At 43.1% G+C, this 17,818-nt stretch overlaps 1 protein-coding gene across 1 annotated transcript in view; it reads right to left on the bottom strand.

The window, feature by feature from the left end:
- Positions 1 to 14,251, bottom strand: part of Ppil4 (peptidylprolyl isomerase like 4) — a 30,202-nt gene extending 15,951 nt beyond the window's left edge. Inside the window, exons 1-8 of the mRNA XM_051206018.1 lie at positions 14,178 to 14,251; positions 8,039 to 8,106; positions 7,889 to 7,953; positions 7,033 to 7,150; positions 6,366 to 6,508; positions 5,289 to 5,385; positions 4,008 to 4,124; positions 2,711 to 2,835 (exon numbers count right to left, since the gene is read on the bottom strand). Coding sequence (XP_051061975.1) covers positions 2,711 to 2,835; positions 4,008 to 4,124; positions 5,289 to 5,385; positions 6,366 to 6,508; positions 7,033 to 7,150; positions 7,889 to 7,953; positions 8,039 to 8,106; positions 14,178 to 14,247 — 803 coding nt within the window. The 5' untranslated portion in view covers positions 14,248 to 14,251. The remainder of the gene's footprint in view (positions 1 to 2,710; positions 2,836 to 4,007; positions 4,125 to 5,288; positions 5,386 to 6,365; positions 6,509 to 7,032; positions 7,151 to 7,888; positions 7,954 to 8,038; positions 8,107 to 14,177) is intronic.
- Positions 14,252 to 17,818: the final 3,567 nt, after the last annotated feature.

Genomic DNA, 17,818 nt, shown 5'->3' with positions numbered 1-17,818 from the left:
ACACACACAGATCATCGATCTAGTACTGAATTACCTAAATTCTATTGCAAATACACAAACTAGGCTATAGTGGTGGAGGTGGGGGCAGGTTTCCTTTTAACAAAATTAACCTGTTAAATTCTTTTCATTTCAAAATTATTTTATTTATTTTCACATTTCTGAGCCAAAATCTTGTGATCCAAGGTTGGCCTGGTACTCACTCTGAAGCCCAGGGAATCTCAAACTCACAGCAATCTTCCTCCTTCAACCTTATGCCCTGAGATTAAAGTAGTGCACTATCATGTCCAATAAAATCTTTAAGTCATAGTCTTTTTTAGTCTGAACATAAAAGAGTTAATGAGTATCTGTTACATACATAAGTGCTCAGTATGTTTGTTCTCTTGAATTTGATGTAAGGACCCACTATGTAGCCCAGGCTAGTGTAGAACTCACTAAGACCGGGCTGGTCTTGATCATAGAGACCTGCCTGCTGCTGTCTCCTAAGTACTTAGATTAAGGGCACAAGGCACCACAGTTTAGGCTTATGCTTTGGGTTTTAAAATAAATGAGGCTCAAATACTGTAAATATAGTTACCACATAGAGGTAATTCCCCAAACAACATCAAGGGGAAAAGCCAAAAAGGTGGAGTTGAAAATAGCTAACTTGTTTCTCCCAGAGTATCACACGAACCATTCCAAAACCATTAAATGAAAAAAGAACCCAAACACAGGACAGGTCAGCCAGTTAGAAAGTAACCTTCTTTGACTAGCTTTGCGTATACTTGCATTAATAATATAGGGGAGGGACCATGAGATGGTTCAGAAAGGCACCTTTTCCTGGGACTGATGACCTCAGTGTACTCCCTGGCACCCACACGGTGGGGGGTGGGGAGGGGGGAGCTGAGGGGAACCATCTTAGCTGGGCAGTAGAGGCCCATGCCTTTCATCTCAGCACTTGGGAGTACACGGATCTGTGAGTTTGAGGCCAGCCTGGTCTACAGATCAAGTTCTAGGACAGCCAGGGCTACACGAAGAAATCCTGTTCCTGTCTCGAAAAGACAATAAATAAATAAATAATTTTAAAAAAGAAAGTAAGAAAAGAAAAAGAGAACCATCTCCTGCAACCTATATATATTTTCTAAAATGCTAGTACCAGCTTATTTTTATTTTTAAAATAATGATGATGATGATGATAATGGCTACAGATGGCACCATGGTTAAGAGCACGTGCTGCTCTGACAGAGGACCCAAGTTCCACACTCTATAGTGACTCACAACTCTCTCTCTAGTTCGGGGATCTGGTGCCCTCTTCTACCCTCCAAGGACACCTACACACATGTGGCATGTACTCATGCAGACACACACATACTTTTTAAAAATAGTAAGTATTTGAAATAAAATACCCAATGATTATAATATAGGGAAAATTAACCAAAAGAAAACAATTTTAAGTGGGGGAGTCTGGTAGTTTATAGAGTGTTTGTCTTCAATGCACAGAGACCCGAGCATGCAGTGACATGAGTTTATAATCTCAGCCCTAGAAAGGTGAGCACAGGAGGGTCTCTAGGACTCAGTGTGGCCAGCACAGCCTACTTGATGAACAAAACAAAAGTGGACACTGCTTGAGAAGACCCAAGGCTGTCCTCTGGCTCTATACACCTGCACACGCAAAATAAAATAAAACCCACAAGTCACAACTTTTTGTTTTGAGGTATGGTAAACTTGTAATTCCAACACTCATGAGTGTGGAAGATAGGTTCAAGACCAGAGTAGTACATCAGCAATTCTATCTTAAGTGTACTTGTATTCCAGAGTTCTTACACACACATGCGCGCTCACACTCACACACGCACACGCGTGCGCGCGCGCGGCTGGACACATAGCTTAATTGATAGAGTTTACCAAGTATGCAAGAAGCCATAGGCTAAATCCACAGAACCACAGAAATTGAGTGTGGTAGCCACCTATAATCCTAGCACTCAGGAGGTAGAGGCAAGAGGATCAGAAGTTCCAAGTCACCCTTGGCTATATGATAAATTTAAAAATTAAATATATAAAACTTGGAAATTTTAATGCTGACACAGACTCCTAATAATTTTAGGAACTAATTTAAAAGAGATGAGCATTTTAAATATTAAATAAGTAGACAAATTGTTCAACTCATATATTTCATTGTGAAAATGTGTTAAGAACTTAAGAATCACTCAGATATTTAATTTGTGCATGTCTGAAAACACACTTTCCTTTCCTACTGTTAAGACACTCACCTGTACAAATCACCAGTATGAAATTCACCAAAAGGACAGGGATTATGTCTCAGTGCTAGAGAGTTTGCTTAACAGGCATGATGCCCTAGGTTTGATCCTCAGCCCCACAAAAAAAAAAAAAAAAAAAAAAAAAACACCAAAAATTTTTAAATGCACTCAAAATCGACAACCTCACCAAAAAACGTGTAATTAGAAAACCTCTGCTGAGTGTAGTGGCGTGGGTCTTAACTCCAGCACTCAGAAGGCAGAGGTAGGAGGGTTCATGAGTTCAAGCTCTGCGTGGTCTGTATAGCATATTACTGGCCAGCCAGGGCTACAAATGAGACCCTGTTTCAAAATGACAATCAATCAATCAACCAATCAATCAATCGATCAACCAATCAATCAATAAATAAAGAAATACCCACACCAATCAATTAATACGTAGATAGTCCCAAATCCTTTCTCATTAATTGTGAGATTACCTTCGTATTGGCCCAAATCTTGAGAATATTATCTCCAGGTCCTCATCTGTGGTCACTGGATTCAATTTACACACAAACAACACATTTTCTGGAGGTTTAATATCTGCATCGGGTAGGTCTCCCACCTAAAGTTACAAATAATCAAGCATACAAATCAATCCCTTTAGTTTCTATTCCAAATATCTTGTCGAAGCCCACAACACTGATTTCCTAGGACCATCTAAAGTTACATCATGAAATTACATCAGGGTGAAAACAAATCTAAAACGTATTTCAAGGGCTTGCCATCAAGCTCAATGACCCAAGTTCAATTCCAAGGACTCAGATATGTTTAAATATGGTTCAAAAAAGGAGTGGTATGAGATTTCTGAGTGCTTATAAGAAAATTCCAAGAAACCAAGATTAGATTCTTGTGACCTCAGTTTTTTCAAAAGTATGAAATTTATTTCAATTAAATTTTTTTCTATTAAAAAATCTGATACTAGGGGGCTGAAGAGATGGTTTAGTGGTTAAGAGCACTGCCTACTCTTCCAAAGGTCCTAAGTTCAATTATTCCCAGCGACCACACTGCCCTCTGACCTTCACACGTACACCTAACATTCGCCCACACAAATAAAAATAATGCATTTTAGAATTAATTAATGAATGAAATAAAACTACCTGGCTAAGAATGAATATACTCCCTGGTCCCATTGTCCTTTCTTCTCTCACAAAGATCACTTTTTAAGATTTACTTATTTATCATGTATATAGTATTCTGCTTGTATGTATGCCTGCTAGCCAAAGAGATATGACTCATTATAGGGAATTAAATGATTAATCAGGTCAAAAAAACTATTCCCCAATATACATAAAATGCAGTCTAATAAACAATGCTTAAAACTTACATGAAAACCACAATTCAATTAATACTTATAACTTTGAATTTCTGTTTTTACATTTATCTGTGTGTGACTGTGTGTGTGATGTATGTTTGTGCATGTGGGCATACGCATGCCATGATGTACATTCAGAGGTCAGAGGACAACTTACAGAAGTTGGCTCTCTGCTTTCACCATGTGTGCTCTGCTGACCCAGCTTAGGTGGTCAGGCTTGTCAGCGAGCGCCCTCACTCCCAGTTTTTAAAAAAGGCACTCAGTAATTTGAGAAAAACACAGAACCAAATATTTTCATGTTATTGTGTCCTGAAAAATGTAATCCAGAAACAAACAAACAAAAAACCCTCACATACATAAGTAACATAAGATACACTGCATAATGTGAGTTTCACAACAACTTTCTGACCAAATTATCCTACCATCTCTAGAAGAATAGCTTGAGTTTTAGCCTCTTTCTCTGCCTTTATTTCTTCTACTTCTTCAGCTGATCTTCCTTTGAAGTCATCAATTTCTTCATCTGCTCCTATCCGACCACTCTGTAAAATAGAAGTTAAAAATCTGAGAATCATGAAAGATACCATGTTTTACTCCTGGCATATTAAATGTTACAGAATAGAAACTTAAAGCCTCTGAGCACTTATTTAAATTAATTCTATAATATTTGCCAGACTTGGCTTCTGACTTACTGTAAAATCAAAAGAAATGTTTATATAGATACTATTTATTATCCAACTAAGTGTTCAATAGAAATAATACATAACTTTAGAATTAAAAACCAAACTAAATTCAGCATTCAGAAAGCCTCATGAACACCTGAAATTTATACTTTAAGATGCCTAAGGGAATGCTCTCTGCAGCTCACAGAAATGCCTGGGTCTAGCCTGGCTCCAGAAAATCCCCACTTTTATAAGATGATCTTTCAGTTTGACCTTGAGGCTATTCCCAAACCACTGCTTATCTAAGGTTGAAAACTAAGACATCTGGTGGAATAGAAACTAAAGAGAGAAATTAAGGAAATAATGGAAACAACTACAAATATAAGCATCCCTGGGTGAGAAAAGAATTCTAAACTTGCTCTAATAATGATGCACAGATTATGATACACGAGGGGAGAATAAAATATGGGTTATATATTTTATTCTGGGAGGCGTCACTTACACCCAGGCTGCTCTCTGTGACCTGACGGGAAGCAAGAGCTCCAGCTGGGGTACAGGACCCCAGACTTAACCTACCCTGTCATGTCCGCACCAAACGGGTGCCGTCAGTGCAACAGGGTCAGGAGGGATGGGTATCTCACAATTCCCCTTTTAGTCTGAAGAAAAGGTTTAGGCTCGATATAAAACTATATACAAAGACAGCAAATATCAAGTGTGCTCTAGGAGAAGAAAATGTAAGAACATACACACTTAAGACCCATTGCCAGTGAAGCCATGAGAGCAAATGGCAAGAACTATACTCTAGTGTAATAAACAAGATAAGCAATAGGAATGAATGTTTTAATATCCCTATTCAAGAAGGTGCTACTATCTGGGTGTGGTAGTGACTCCTTTAACCCCAGCATGTGGGAGACAGAGGCAGATGGATCTTTATAAATTTGAGGTCAGCCTGGACTACAACGCTAAATTTCAGGCCAGCCAAGGCTATATAGTAAGACTCTATCCCAAAAGAAAAGAAAAAAACAACACTAAAGTGCTACTTACATCTAATTGTTCCTTGGTAGGTTCTGGTGATCGATCAGGAATTAATAAATCAGGAGGGTCATCAAACGGGTCATCTAAAATCACTGTATGATTTATCCTTACAAAATAAATCCAAGTCAAATGTTATTTATTTCAGAATCCATACTTACTTTCACAGATTTCAACCCTTAAGTATTCTTACCCCAGTGCATGGGTATTGCTGGCCTACAGTTTGCTTTTACAATGAGCAGCTCTGTGTCTTTTTCGACACTACCCTACGATGTAAATGGAGCTGAGCATGATGGCCGGCATCTGTGATCCCCAGCACTCAGGAGGTCAAGAGAAGAGACTCTCAAGTCTGAGGCTAGCTTGAGCTAGACACAAAGTTCCAACTAAGCTGGGCTACAGAGTGAGTCCCTGACTCAAAATACAAACATGAAAAACTAAAGAAAGAAAAAAACAAAAAAGGAAATTTCTAAGCCTTGTTACTTCTGCCCTATTTTTTAATAATCTGGCTCTAAAAACAAACAAACAAAAAAAAAAAACACAAAAAAACAAAAAACCAAAAACCAACCAAACAAAAAAAACCTGAAATGAGTAATTCTTACCAATATAACAATTAGCACAAGAGGAAAATATAAAAGCTACTTTACATGAAGATTTTAATAATCTCATATTAATTCACACTTGAGAATTATTCTGGAACTAGTTGTGATGGTTAATTTCAACTGTCAACATGACAGGATCTAGACACCTCTAAAAGGAATCTAGATTAAAGTGGTCTGTGGGAATGCTTGTGAGGAATTTTCTTTTTTTTTTTTTCCAAGACAGGGAGGGTTTCTCTGTGTAGCCCTGGCTGTCCTGGAACTTGCCTGGAACTCACAGAGATCCACCTGCCTCTGCCTCCTGAGTGCTGGGATTCAAGGCATTCGCCACTGCCGCCTGGCCTTAAGATACTTTAGTCAGAATATGTTATCACAGAAAAATAAATGAAACAGATTTTAGTCCAATGTGTATAAGTCTCATTCATGTTATTACATGTCCAATATCACAGTGTTAAAACATTCTAATCTATTAAGATAGTAAAGGTAAACTTACCTGATATCTTGATATGGAACAAAATCCTTGTCTACAAAGGTCTCATTGATTTTCTTAACTATGTCCATGCCTTCTGTCACCTCCCCAAACACTGTATGAACACCATCAAGGTAATCTAGATTTTCTCCTGTAGTGATAAGAAACTAGACCAAAAGGCACATAATAAATATTTTTTAAAGTATAACTCTGAAATAATGTCCAACTCTAAAGAACATATCAAGACTTACATTTACTGTATCAATTATTGCACAATTATTTCTAGAATTAAACAAAAAACACAGACTGTGTTTATATCAACCGGTGCACAGATGTCCCCTGATCAACGGCACAGGTGTGGTGTGGCCTCGTGTGTGCACAATGCCCATGGAAGGCAGAAGAGGGCATCAGATGCCCTGGAACTGGAGTTTCAGAGCATTGTGAGCCATCACGTGGATGCTAGAAATTAAACTGGGTCCTCTGGAAGATCAGCTAGCGCTCTTGACCACTAGCTGTCTCTCTCTGCCCCTCTTTTAATGTAGAAAAGAAATAATTTGATATCTCCCCCCCCCAAAAAAAAAAAACCTTTAGTACATCTCTCATTACTGAATAACTTGAAAAGATAACTTCTTGGCTCCTTCCTTCCAGTTCTCCTGCCCAAGCAAAGCTCATCTCCCATCCATGTCCTAACCTGAGATCCATGTTGATCACTGCCATTGTTCACCATGGACACAGTGCCTTTCTTCTTGTGCTTAATCCTTGGCACTTTTTCTGCCTCAAAAAAACTTGCTTGATCACCATACAGTTGTCTGAAAGTATACAATAGTTATAAAACTTAAAACACTCTCAGAATGAAATACAGATACGGGAACAGTGTAACTGTGTCTTCACAGATATCCCACTATGTTTTAAATATGCCTTTCTTCTTACAGGCAGTTTGGGAGCCCAGACCCTATCTCAAAAGCAATCAAAGAACAGATAAATAAAGAGGGTGGGAGCTCAATCAGGGAAATGTATGTTTAGAATGCACAATTGCGGGTTCAGTTGCTAGCATGTAAAACCAAGCATGATGGTGCATGCCTCTAATCCCAAAACTTGGAAAATGGAGGCAGGAAGACCAGTTCAAGCCCATTCTCAGCTTGACAGAGATTGAGTTCGAGGTCAGCCTAGGCTACATAAGACCCTGTCTCTAAATACATACTTATATACTGTCCTGGTTGGGTTTTTGGTTGATGTTTTATCAAGTTGACATAAGCCAGAGTTAAAGTTATCTGGAAGAGGAACCAAAATCGAGGAAATGGCAAGTCTATGGGACATTTTCTTGGTTAATGATGGATGCAGGGGAGCTCAGCCTGGAGAGTCAGGCCATCCTGAGCAGGTCATGAAGAGCAAGCCACCCCGCCTGCCTTAAGTTCCAGTCCTGACTTCCTGTAGTAATGGAGAGTTACCCGAGACAAATAGAACTTTTCCTCCCCAAGTCTGCTTGTGATCATGGCGTTTTATTACAGAATAGAAACCCTAACTAAGACACACACATAAGAACTTACCCAAATATAGACTCTCCTCCACGGCCAGTCCCTGTAGGATCTCCTGTTTGTATGATAAAATCCCTCTACAATACACAGAATTACTAGTTAGTTCATAGTTTGCTAGATGTTTCCAATAACAAAGAGCATGATTAGTATCTACCAACTTACCTGTACATTGTGAATAAGGCAATAATTGTAATATTTTATTTTGCACAACTTCAGAAAATTCAAGCAAGCTGAAAGAAAGTAAAAACTAAATTTATTGCCAGAAAGCAAAGTTTTAAACAAATTTGTAAAAGCAAATTAGTACAATTTAATCTCTACATTCACATTTTTATTAAAAGAAAAACAAGGTTCTGGTGAGATGGCTCAGTAGGTAAAGGTGCTTGATGCCAAAGCTGAAAATCTAAGTTCAGTTTCAAGAACTTTATGTCAGAAACAGAGAACCAACTCCCAAAAGCTGTCCTCTGACCCTGTAAGCATTCTGAGGTACACACTCATTCACATGCAAACAATAAATACATCTTAAGAGGAAAAAAGTAAGTCCAAAGCCATAAGAAGGGGCACTGGACCTTTTTAAAAGTCATCTTCTTTTTCAAGGGGATAGTTACTGGTATGTTTACCATATTGCAGTGGGTGGTTCCACACCATGCACATGGGAAGTACCAGCTCGATATGAAGATGGAAGAAGTTATGGAGGGACTTACATGCTCATATTTCGCTGTACAGTACACATGGATAGAATACATGGATGAAAGTCTCAAAAATAAAGAAAAATTAAAAGGTACTATATTTTAAATACCATTTTATTTTCCTACTGCCTTTCGGACATCAGAGCTAATGTTGGAAATATACAATTGTTTATTTATAGATTGGTTTTTAATGGAAAAGTTACAAATGATGCTATGACAAAAATAAATATAGCAGGATGTATGAAAATGAATGCAGATTATACAAATTAGGAAAAAAAATTTTTTTGGGACCTTTGTTTGTTTTACAATTAGTAAAAAGTATGTCAAGCCAGGAGGTGGCGGTGCAGCCTTTTAATTCCAGCACTCAGAAGGCAGAGGTAGTTCAATGTCAGCCTGATCTGTAGAGAGAGTTCCAGGATAGCCAAGGTTACATAAGAGAAATCCTGTCTCAAAATAAATAAATAAATTCACAGACTGGGGGGGGGGGGGTATACCTCAGGTACAGTAATTATCAAGCATTCCTGATGCCTTGAGTTCAATCCCCAGCAGCACACACAAAAAAGATGGGCTTTGCAAACATCTTTATTTGCCGTGACTAATCTTTCTCATATAAATTCACCTGCACATTCAATAAAGATCCCTGTGTGCCTTTGTGGTGGTTTGAAATGTTTGCCACAGGCTCGGGTATTTGAACTTAGTCCTCAGCTGGCGGCACTGTCTGAGGAAGCTATTGAATGTCTAGGACTGGCGAGCCTTGCCAGAGGACACCGTCACTGGGAGCAGGCTTGAGTGCTCATAGTCTCAGCCCACTTGTAGCTCACTCTCCCTGCACAGTGTGCTCCCTTAAAGATGTGAGATTTCAGCTGCCTAGTCCAGCAGCCATGTCTGCCCCACCGTTACAAACTGCACCTCTGGAACAGCAACCCAAAACAAACTCTTCCATAAATTACTCTTTGGTCATAGTGTCTTATCACAGCAACAGAGGAGTAACTAACTCAGCCTTCTAGATGCTTGGCACTGCCATCACAAACGTCATGAAATCATGGTTCATGTCCATGAAGAACTCATAGCCTAATCACAGAGATACACGCTAGGATGGTCTTAAGGCACTAGGAAACCAGACAGGAAGTAATGAGGCTCCTTGCCCTCAACGATTTTATATTTATGAGACTAGGGTCATAACCAGGTATGGTGGCACATGCCTGAGGAGAATTGGGAGAAAAACAAACCTAAGACCAGTACAGGGTATACAGCCAGTCAAAAGCTGACAGGAAAGACAATACAATGAAGGTCCTTACAGTTAAACATAAAATAATGACCACGCTAGGTATTTCTGATAATATTATCTATGTCATTTAAATAGTAAATAATTTGTTTTGTTTTTCAAAGGTTTCTCTGTGTAGGCTTAGCTGTCCTGGAAATCACTCCATAGACTGAAAAGAAAGAGTTGGACTGGCAGAGAGTAGTTGGGAGGGGGGGGGTAGGGACACGGCTCAAGTTATAGTGTTTAGCATGTAAGAGGGCCTGGGTTAAATTCTCAGCACACCTGGCTCAAGTTATACTTTTTTTCAGTCATTTTCTCTTATAGATAGTATACACTGAAGTAATTTAAGATTAAATAAATCCAGTGGAGGTAGAGGGTGCTGAAAATGAAACAAAATTAGTTATGTGTTGACAATCAGTAATGAAATTGGTCATTTCATTGACTGATTATCTTTACTTGGTTTTTCTTTTCTTTCTTTTTTTCCCCAAGCAGTATTTCTCTGTGCAGCCCTGGATGTCCAGGAACTTGCTTACTGGGATCAAAGGCATTTGCCACCACACCTGGCTTGCTTAATTTTTTTTTCAGCAAGCAAAAAAAAAAAAAAAAAAAAAAAAAAAAAAAAGCAACCTGGATGTGTGGATATGCTCACTATTGACTGACAAGTAGGTATACACATAACTAGATGCCCAATCACTCTCCTTCAAATTGCACACACAAGTAGGTAAGGTTTTGCTGCCCCAAGCTTTCTTTGTGGAACCCTGCTTGCTGATAATGTGTGATATCTCCATCTGTGCTTCAGGAGTGCACAGGGGAACGGGTCCATTCATGCAGAGTGTCAAAGGAAAACTCGAGAGAGAACAATACAAGCTTATCCCAGCAACAGAACACTGTTAAAGCTCCCTTGAGTTGCACTTCTATCCCTTGACAGTGTATTAAGTAAAACAGCACATTCCTCTGCGTTACTCACTGCACCAAACCACTGGTTCGTGTTCTAACGTGGCAGATGCCACGTTCAGATAATGGAGATACTGAGGTACAGTTCCTGATGTGAGGAGGCAGTCAGGCACATAGCTCCAGGACAGTTAAGTATGTGTTCTAATAAAATGAATGCCATTGACTTATGAGACCATCGCAGGCAGAACAGAAGAAGCAGGTTAGCTTTGATCTTCTGAGGCCTGCTCAGAAGAGCTCGTTTTATCTGCGATCTGAGCAGTCAGGAAGCTCCCGGTAGGATGAAAGTGGAGAGGGACGTGGGCAGCGGTCGCAGCCATCTCTCCCGGCCTCCCGATTCTCCAATGGAGACGGTCCCCACAGCTAGCTGCCTATGACCTTTCCAAGGCAACCGTGTCTACTATAATCTCCAAAACCTTCCACTGCGTGACACTGGGAGACACCTACCACGGAGGCCCTGACCTACCGGTATCTAACCTGACTGAAGCGGGCGCCAGCTGTGTCAGTCCACATACAGCCACACCTCATCTCCAAACTGCGAAGGAAACCTTGACCCCACCCACCTCTGCCTCCCACAGCCATGTGCACATCCCTCTCCTGCGACTCCAGGTGAAAACCGCGTCCTCCCTCCGGGGAAGTCACGCTCCAAGGACAGACGCCTAAACCCTAGCCGACCCCTGGCGCCTGGCTGCCGACCCACACGGCAGACGCGGGCGTCTAACCAGGAGGGACGGGAGGGCCACGCTCCCGGCGCCCAGCCGCATCCCACCCGCTTTCACCCTGACAAACGGTGACAAAGCTTCGGGCATCGCCTATGCGGCTCACCTCAACCACACACGCACGCACGCACGCACACACACACGCGCACGCGCGAACACACATATGCACACACACCACTAAAGTGCTTCAAGGGAGACCACGGCGGAAACCAGTTGCACACACACATGTTCACACACGTGCAAGTCATACACAAGCGCTCACACTCACGTGCACTCACGCACGCGCACACTCACACACTAACGCACACACGTGTGCACACACAAGCACTCACACGCAGTCACATGAACACTCACACACGCAACAATCACATGCACACCCACTGACACACCCACTGACACACACTCACGCATACACTCACCTACACACACCCTCATACACCCACACAGGCGCACACAAACTCATACACACACTCACAGTCACAAACGCAGTCATACACGCACACACTCACACACTCTCACACTCACTCACACACACACTCTCACATTCATACACTCTCAAATGCACACACTCACACACGCAATCATACACACACGCTCACACACGCACTCTCATACACGCACACACACATTCACACGCACGCACACACACGCACACACTACCACAGTACACACGCATACTCACATGCCCATTCTCACACACGCACACTCACACGGCACACTCGCGCACACACTCAGACACACTCTCTCACTATCACACACTGACACTCACACTCTCACACGCACTCACACACACTCTCACACACGCACGCGCACACACTCTCACACACGCACGCACAATCACACACGCGCATACTATCACACGCACACTCTCTCACACTCCCACACGCACGCACACTCTCTCACACACACACTCACACACTCTCACACTCACACAACTCACTCACACACACGCACACACTCCCACACGCTCACACACACGCACACACTGTCACACACACATACACACTCTCACACGCATACACTCTCACACACGCACACACACACTCTCACACGCACACAGCACACTCTCACACACAAGCACACACACTCTCACACGCACTCTCACATGCATGCACACGCACACACTCTCACGCACACACTCACACACGCGCACACTCTCTCACACTCACACACACTCTCACACGCACACACTCTCTCACACACTCACACTCTCACACACACACGCACACACGCACACATGCACACTCACACACTCACACACACTCTCTCACACACGCACACACTCACACACACACTCACACACACTCTCACATACACTCTCTCACACACGCACACACACACATTCTCACACACACGCTCTCACACACACACACTCTCACAATCTCACACACACGCGCACACACTCTCACACGCACACACACTCTCACACACTCTCATACATACTCTCTCACACACTCTCTCACACGCACACACACTCACACACGCACACACACTCTCACACACACTCTCTCACACGCACACACACTCTCACACTCTCACACACACGCACTCTCTCACACGCACACACTCTCACTCTCACACTCTCTCACACTCTCTCACACTCCCTCACACGCACACACTCGCACTCTCACACTCTCTCACACTCTCTCACATGCACACACACTCTCACACACACACACACTCACACTCCCTCACACGCACACACTCGCACTCTCACACTCTCTCACACGCACACACTCACACGCACACACTCGCACTCTCACACTCTCACACTCTCTCACATGCACACACACTCTCACACACACACACTCTCTCACACGCACACACTCTCACTCTCACACTCTCACATGCACACACACTCCCTCACACGCACACACTCTCTCACACGCACACACACTCTCACACTCTCTCACACTCTCTCACATGCACACACACTCCCTGACACGCACACACTCTCTCACACGCACACACTCACACGCACACACTCGCACTCTCACACTCTCTCACACTCTCTCACATGCACACACACTCTCACACGCGCGCACACACACACTCGCACTCTCACACTCTCTCACACACTCTCTCACACTCCCTCACACGCACACACTCACACACACACTCTCTCACACACTCTCACACACACACTCTCTCACACGCACGCACACACACTCTCTCACACTCTCACACTCTCTCACACACTCTCTCACACACACACTCGCACTCTCACACTCTCTCACACACTCTCACACTCCCTCACACGCACACTCGCACTCTCACACTCTCTCACTCTCTCTCTCACACACTCCCTCACATGCACACTCACACACACACACTCTCTCACACGCACACACACTCTCTCACACACACACACACTCTCTCACACACACACTCTCTCACACGCACACTCTCACACGCACACACACACACTCTCTCACACGCACACACACTCTCACACACACACACTCTCTCACACACACACACTCTCTCACACGCACGCACACTCTCTCACACGCACGCACACACTCTCTCACACACACTCTCACACACTCTCTCTCACGCACGCCCACTCGTGTAGCCCAGGCCCGCTGTGAAACGGCTCGAGCCGGCCGGGCACCGCGAAGGGGACGGCGCTTGGCAGCGGGTTCGCGGCCGGGCCGGGGCGCGGAGGACGCGGGACTCACCGCGCGGCCGCTCCTCGGTGTACAAGTCGATGACCACGTCGCCCAGCGTGGTCTCCAGCAGGACCGCCATGGCGCCGCTCCTCCGCGGGCACCAACCTCCGGCGATGACAGGCGCCGCGCCGCGCCGCGCCTGCGCCTGCGCCTGACGTCACTGGCTGTGCGACGCGCGCCGCGTCATCCGCGGGCGCCGCCGCTCAGTTTGGAAGCGCAACTTCCGGCGGCCGGCTGAGCGCCGCTGCTGGGCTCCCCGTGCGGTCTTCGGGAAGGTTCTGCGTCGCCCTCGGCGGCCTCCGTCAAAAACGCCAGGCCGCAGGCGATCTGTCGCTGCATGAAAAGTGACTGACAAGCTTCGGGTGTTGACTGTACATGTCTTAGCAGCACAGGGAGTTGTTTCTGAAGTTTCCGCGCCCCGATGCAGCAATCCAAAACAGACCAAGCCAAACCAAAGTAGAAAAGAAAAAGCTCACGTTTAATGGATGCATCACTCCCGGAGACCGGAGAGACCGGAAAACCGCACGTCTATTTTCTGGATGCAGTATAAATATCCTGTGGGAGTGGCTTTGGCCATCTCTGGGGGAAGCCTTTCTGAGATCCAGCAGGGTTTGCAGGGAGATAGGGGAGGGAGATACGCATCCCGGGCTGCGTATATGGACGACGACGGGGCACATCAGGCTTCTTCACGTTGACAAGGGGCGATGGGTCGGGAGTCAGTGGGATCACACTCAGCGGGTGTTACGAGCGAAGAGGCATTCCTTAGCTGCCCTCCTGTAGACCTCAGGCACCTGTTCCTTGAGGAGGAAGAAGGCAGGCGGTGAAGTCATTATATGGAGGACCCTCCGTGGGCTCGACTTGACCCAGGCAGGAGGAGTGAACCCTGCCAGTGGCGCTCGAAAATGGGTAGGGGCTCTGGAAACTGGTAGTTTTCACCACATCAGATTTCTTGATACTGAAGCAGAACTCCTCCCAGGAACTTGTAGGTATCCGTGAGACAGCTGGAGCAGATTTACATCTTGGTGTCAGAGCAAAGGGCTATGGCTTTACGTTAAAAGGCATGATCATTTTCAGAAGACAATCAGGAAATTGAAAACTGAACCTCTGAAGTTACAACTGCGACCTGTTAATCCCTGACCACGAAACCTATGAGACACACCTGCCTGTACTTTTAGCGGCTTAACTGATGAACTAGTGAGGTACAGGTGCCCTAGTCATCAAACGCCATCACATAGATCGAAGAGGGATAAATGGATGAGCAGAAGTGAAACAGCTTTTTCAGCTGAAGCAGTCGAAGGTCTTTCTGAAATGGGAAGGAGGGAGGCTTGGGTGGAACTTCCACCATGACACCCAGTCTCTTTGGGTATAAGGATGCCAGGGGCTGGGGTGAACCCTAACAATGTTGTGCAACAAATGAGAATGCAATAGGCATCAGTCTTTTACATATATAATTATTCTAAAAGTTTTTACTAGTTACTTATGGGGAGGGTGCCTGTTGGAGAACATGAGTGTGGAGGTCAGAGGACCACTGCCTTCCACCGTCTGTGTCCTAGAAGTGGCTGTCACGTGACCACGACCATCTGTCCGACTTTCTTATTGTTAACTTTCTTATCGTTAACATTCTGGTAACACGCTTCCATAAGTTTCCTACACTCATCTACCCAAACATATTTTTTAACTTGTGTAGTTTTTAATGTGTACTTGTGAAAGTCAGAGACATGATATGACAGATCACAGGCATATCCAAGAAGATAGGGAGAAAGAGCTTTTTAAAGGTAAACTCTTTTTTTTTAATTGTTTTTTAAACAATTTTCGGGCTGGAAGTATTCACCAAACGTGTGTTGTGTTGTATTACAAGGAAATTAGGGAATAGAAGTTAGTAAAGAAAAAATACATTTATTTTATTTACAGCCCGGTCCCATTTGAAAGGGTCTAATCCAAAATCCCGAACCTGTGGCCTCCTTATAATTTAGAATGGTATGGGAGAAGGGCTAGAACACATGTAACATGTTCCACTTATTAATGAAGCCAGATTGAAGCTGTAAGTTACAGGCATCGGAGAACTCCATCACAAAGAAGATATAATCATATATATTAGATATTATATAATAATAATTCAATATAATCATAGCATAAGATTTCCCAAATCTAAGGAAGGAAAGAGGCATACCCAAGCTCAAGAGTCTTATGGAACACCAAATAGGAACAAAAAGGAAGTAACCATAGTGTTATGGTTAAAACACTGAATATACAAAACAAAGGTGTATCAAGAAAGAGCTCATGAGAAAAAAACACCAGGACACATACAAAAGCAAGCTCATTAGAATAATAGCTTAGTTTTCAACAGGAACATTAAAAATCCAAAAGGTTATCTATGAAAATCTGAGAGCCATTGTGGTTGAATGGCCTCACAGATCAAATGAGCTTAACAGATAGAACATTCCATCTACACACTTCAGGATACACTTCTCAGCAGCCTGTGGAACTTTCTCTAAAGTAGATCTTGTATTAGGACACAAAGCAAGTCTGAACAAATACAGAAAAATAGAATTAACTTTATATTTTATTTGAGTAGTGGAATACAAGCTAGAAAGCAACAAACTACAGAAAGTTTACAAAGTAGAAATTAAAACTATCAAATATGATGAGTTGCTGAAAAAGAAATTGAGGATAGAACATGCCAAAACCTATACATACAACAATATACAACAAATGCAGCCTTAAGAGGGACATCTGTATCCCTCCTCCAAGGCCCAGGGTCACCGGGGAAGAAGGGAGCAGTGTAGAATGCTGTCTTCAGGCATGACATGGCTGTAACATTGCCGAACTCGCAGTAGCTGTGATTATTTGCTCAAGTTTGGGCCCATAAACACTGTCATAAAAGGGAAGGGCTCACAGGACTCCTCTTCTCCCTGGGGATTTATATGGTTAATGATTGGAGAGACATTTTCTTCAATGGTGTAACCACTGGCAATGTGTCCATGCCCTTGTAAACAAACCCATGTTCATGGAAACTACTCTAATAAACTCAATGGGCAGGAAAAGACTAAGACATTTCTTTTTAAAGGCATAAAATTCTGTGTCTGTCTGTGGGTCAGTGCACGGCACACCTGTGCATGTCAGCGGATGGTTTTGTAAAGACAGTTTGTTGCTTCAACCTTTACGTGGATTCTGGGTACCAAGCTTTAATCACCAGGCATGGACAGCAAGTACTTTTGCCAGCTGAGCCCTCTTGCTGGCCCTACAATATTTCTATTAGTCACTTATTTATATGAGTATAGCATGTTATTACTGAATCTAATAAAATTCATTTCTAGCCAGGCATGGTAGTGCACACCTTTAATCTTAGCACTTGAGAGGCTAGCAGCATGGTTTACATAAGAGAGTTCCAGGCCAGGTGCAGCTTATAGTGAGACTCTCAAAAAAAAAAAAAAAAAAAAAAAAAAAAAAAAACTAACAAAACCTTTCATTTCTAAGCAGATGAACAATAAGGTTACAGTAAAAGCAGCTTCTAAATTTCTCAGAAAGATGAAGTAAAACTTATAGATAACTTTGAAAATTGTCTTAGATGTAGGTTACTGTTGCTATGATGCAACACCATGACCAAAGCAAGTGAGAGAGGAAAGGCTTTACTTGACTTACTGCTTCTG

This window comes from Phodopus roborovskii, unplaced genomic scaffold (genome assembly GCF_943737965.1).
Source record: "Phodopus roborovskii unplaced genomic scaffold, PHOROB, whole genome shotgun sequence".
NCBI lineage: Eukaryota > Metazoa > Chordata > Mammalia > Rodentia > Cricetidae > Phodopus > Phodopus roborovskii.
The sequence above is the reverse complement of the archived record's forward strand: the minus strand, read 5'-3'. Positions and strand labels throughout refer to the sequence as shown.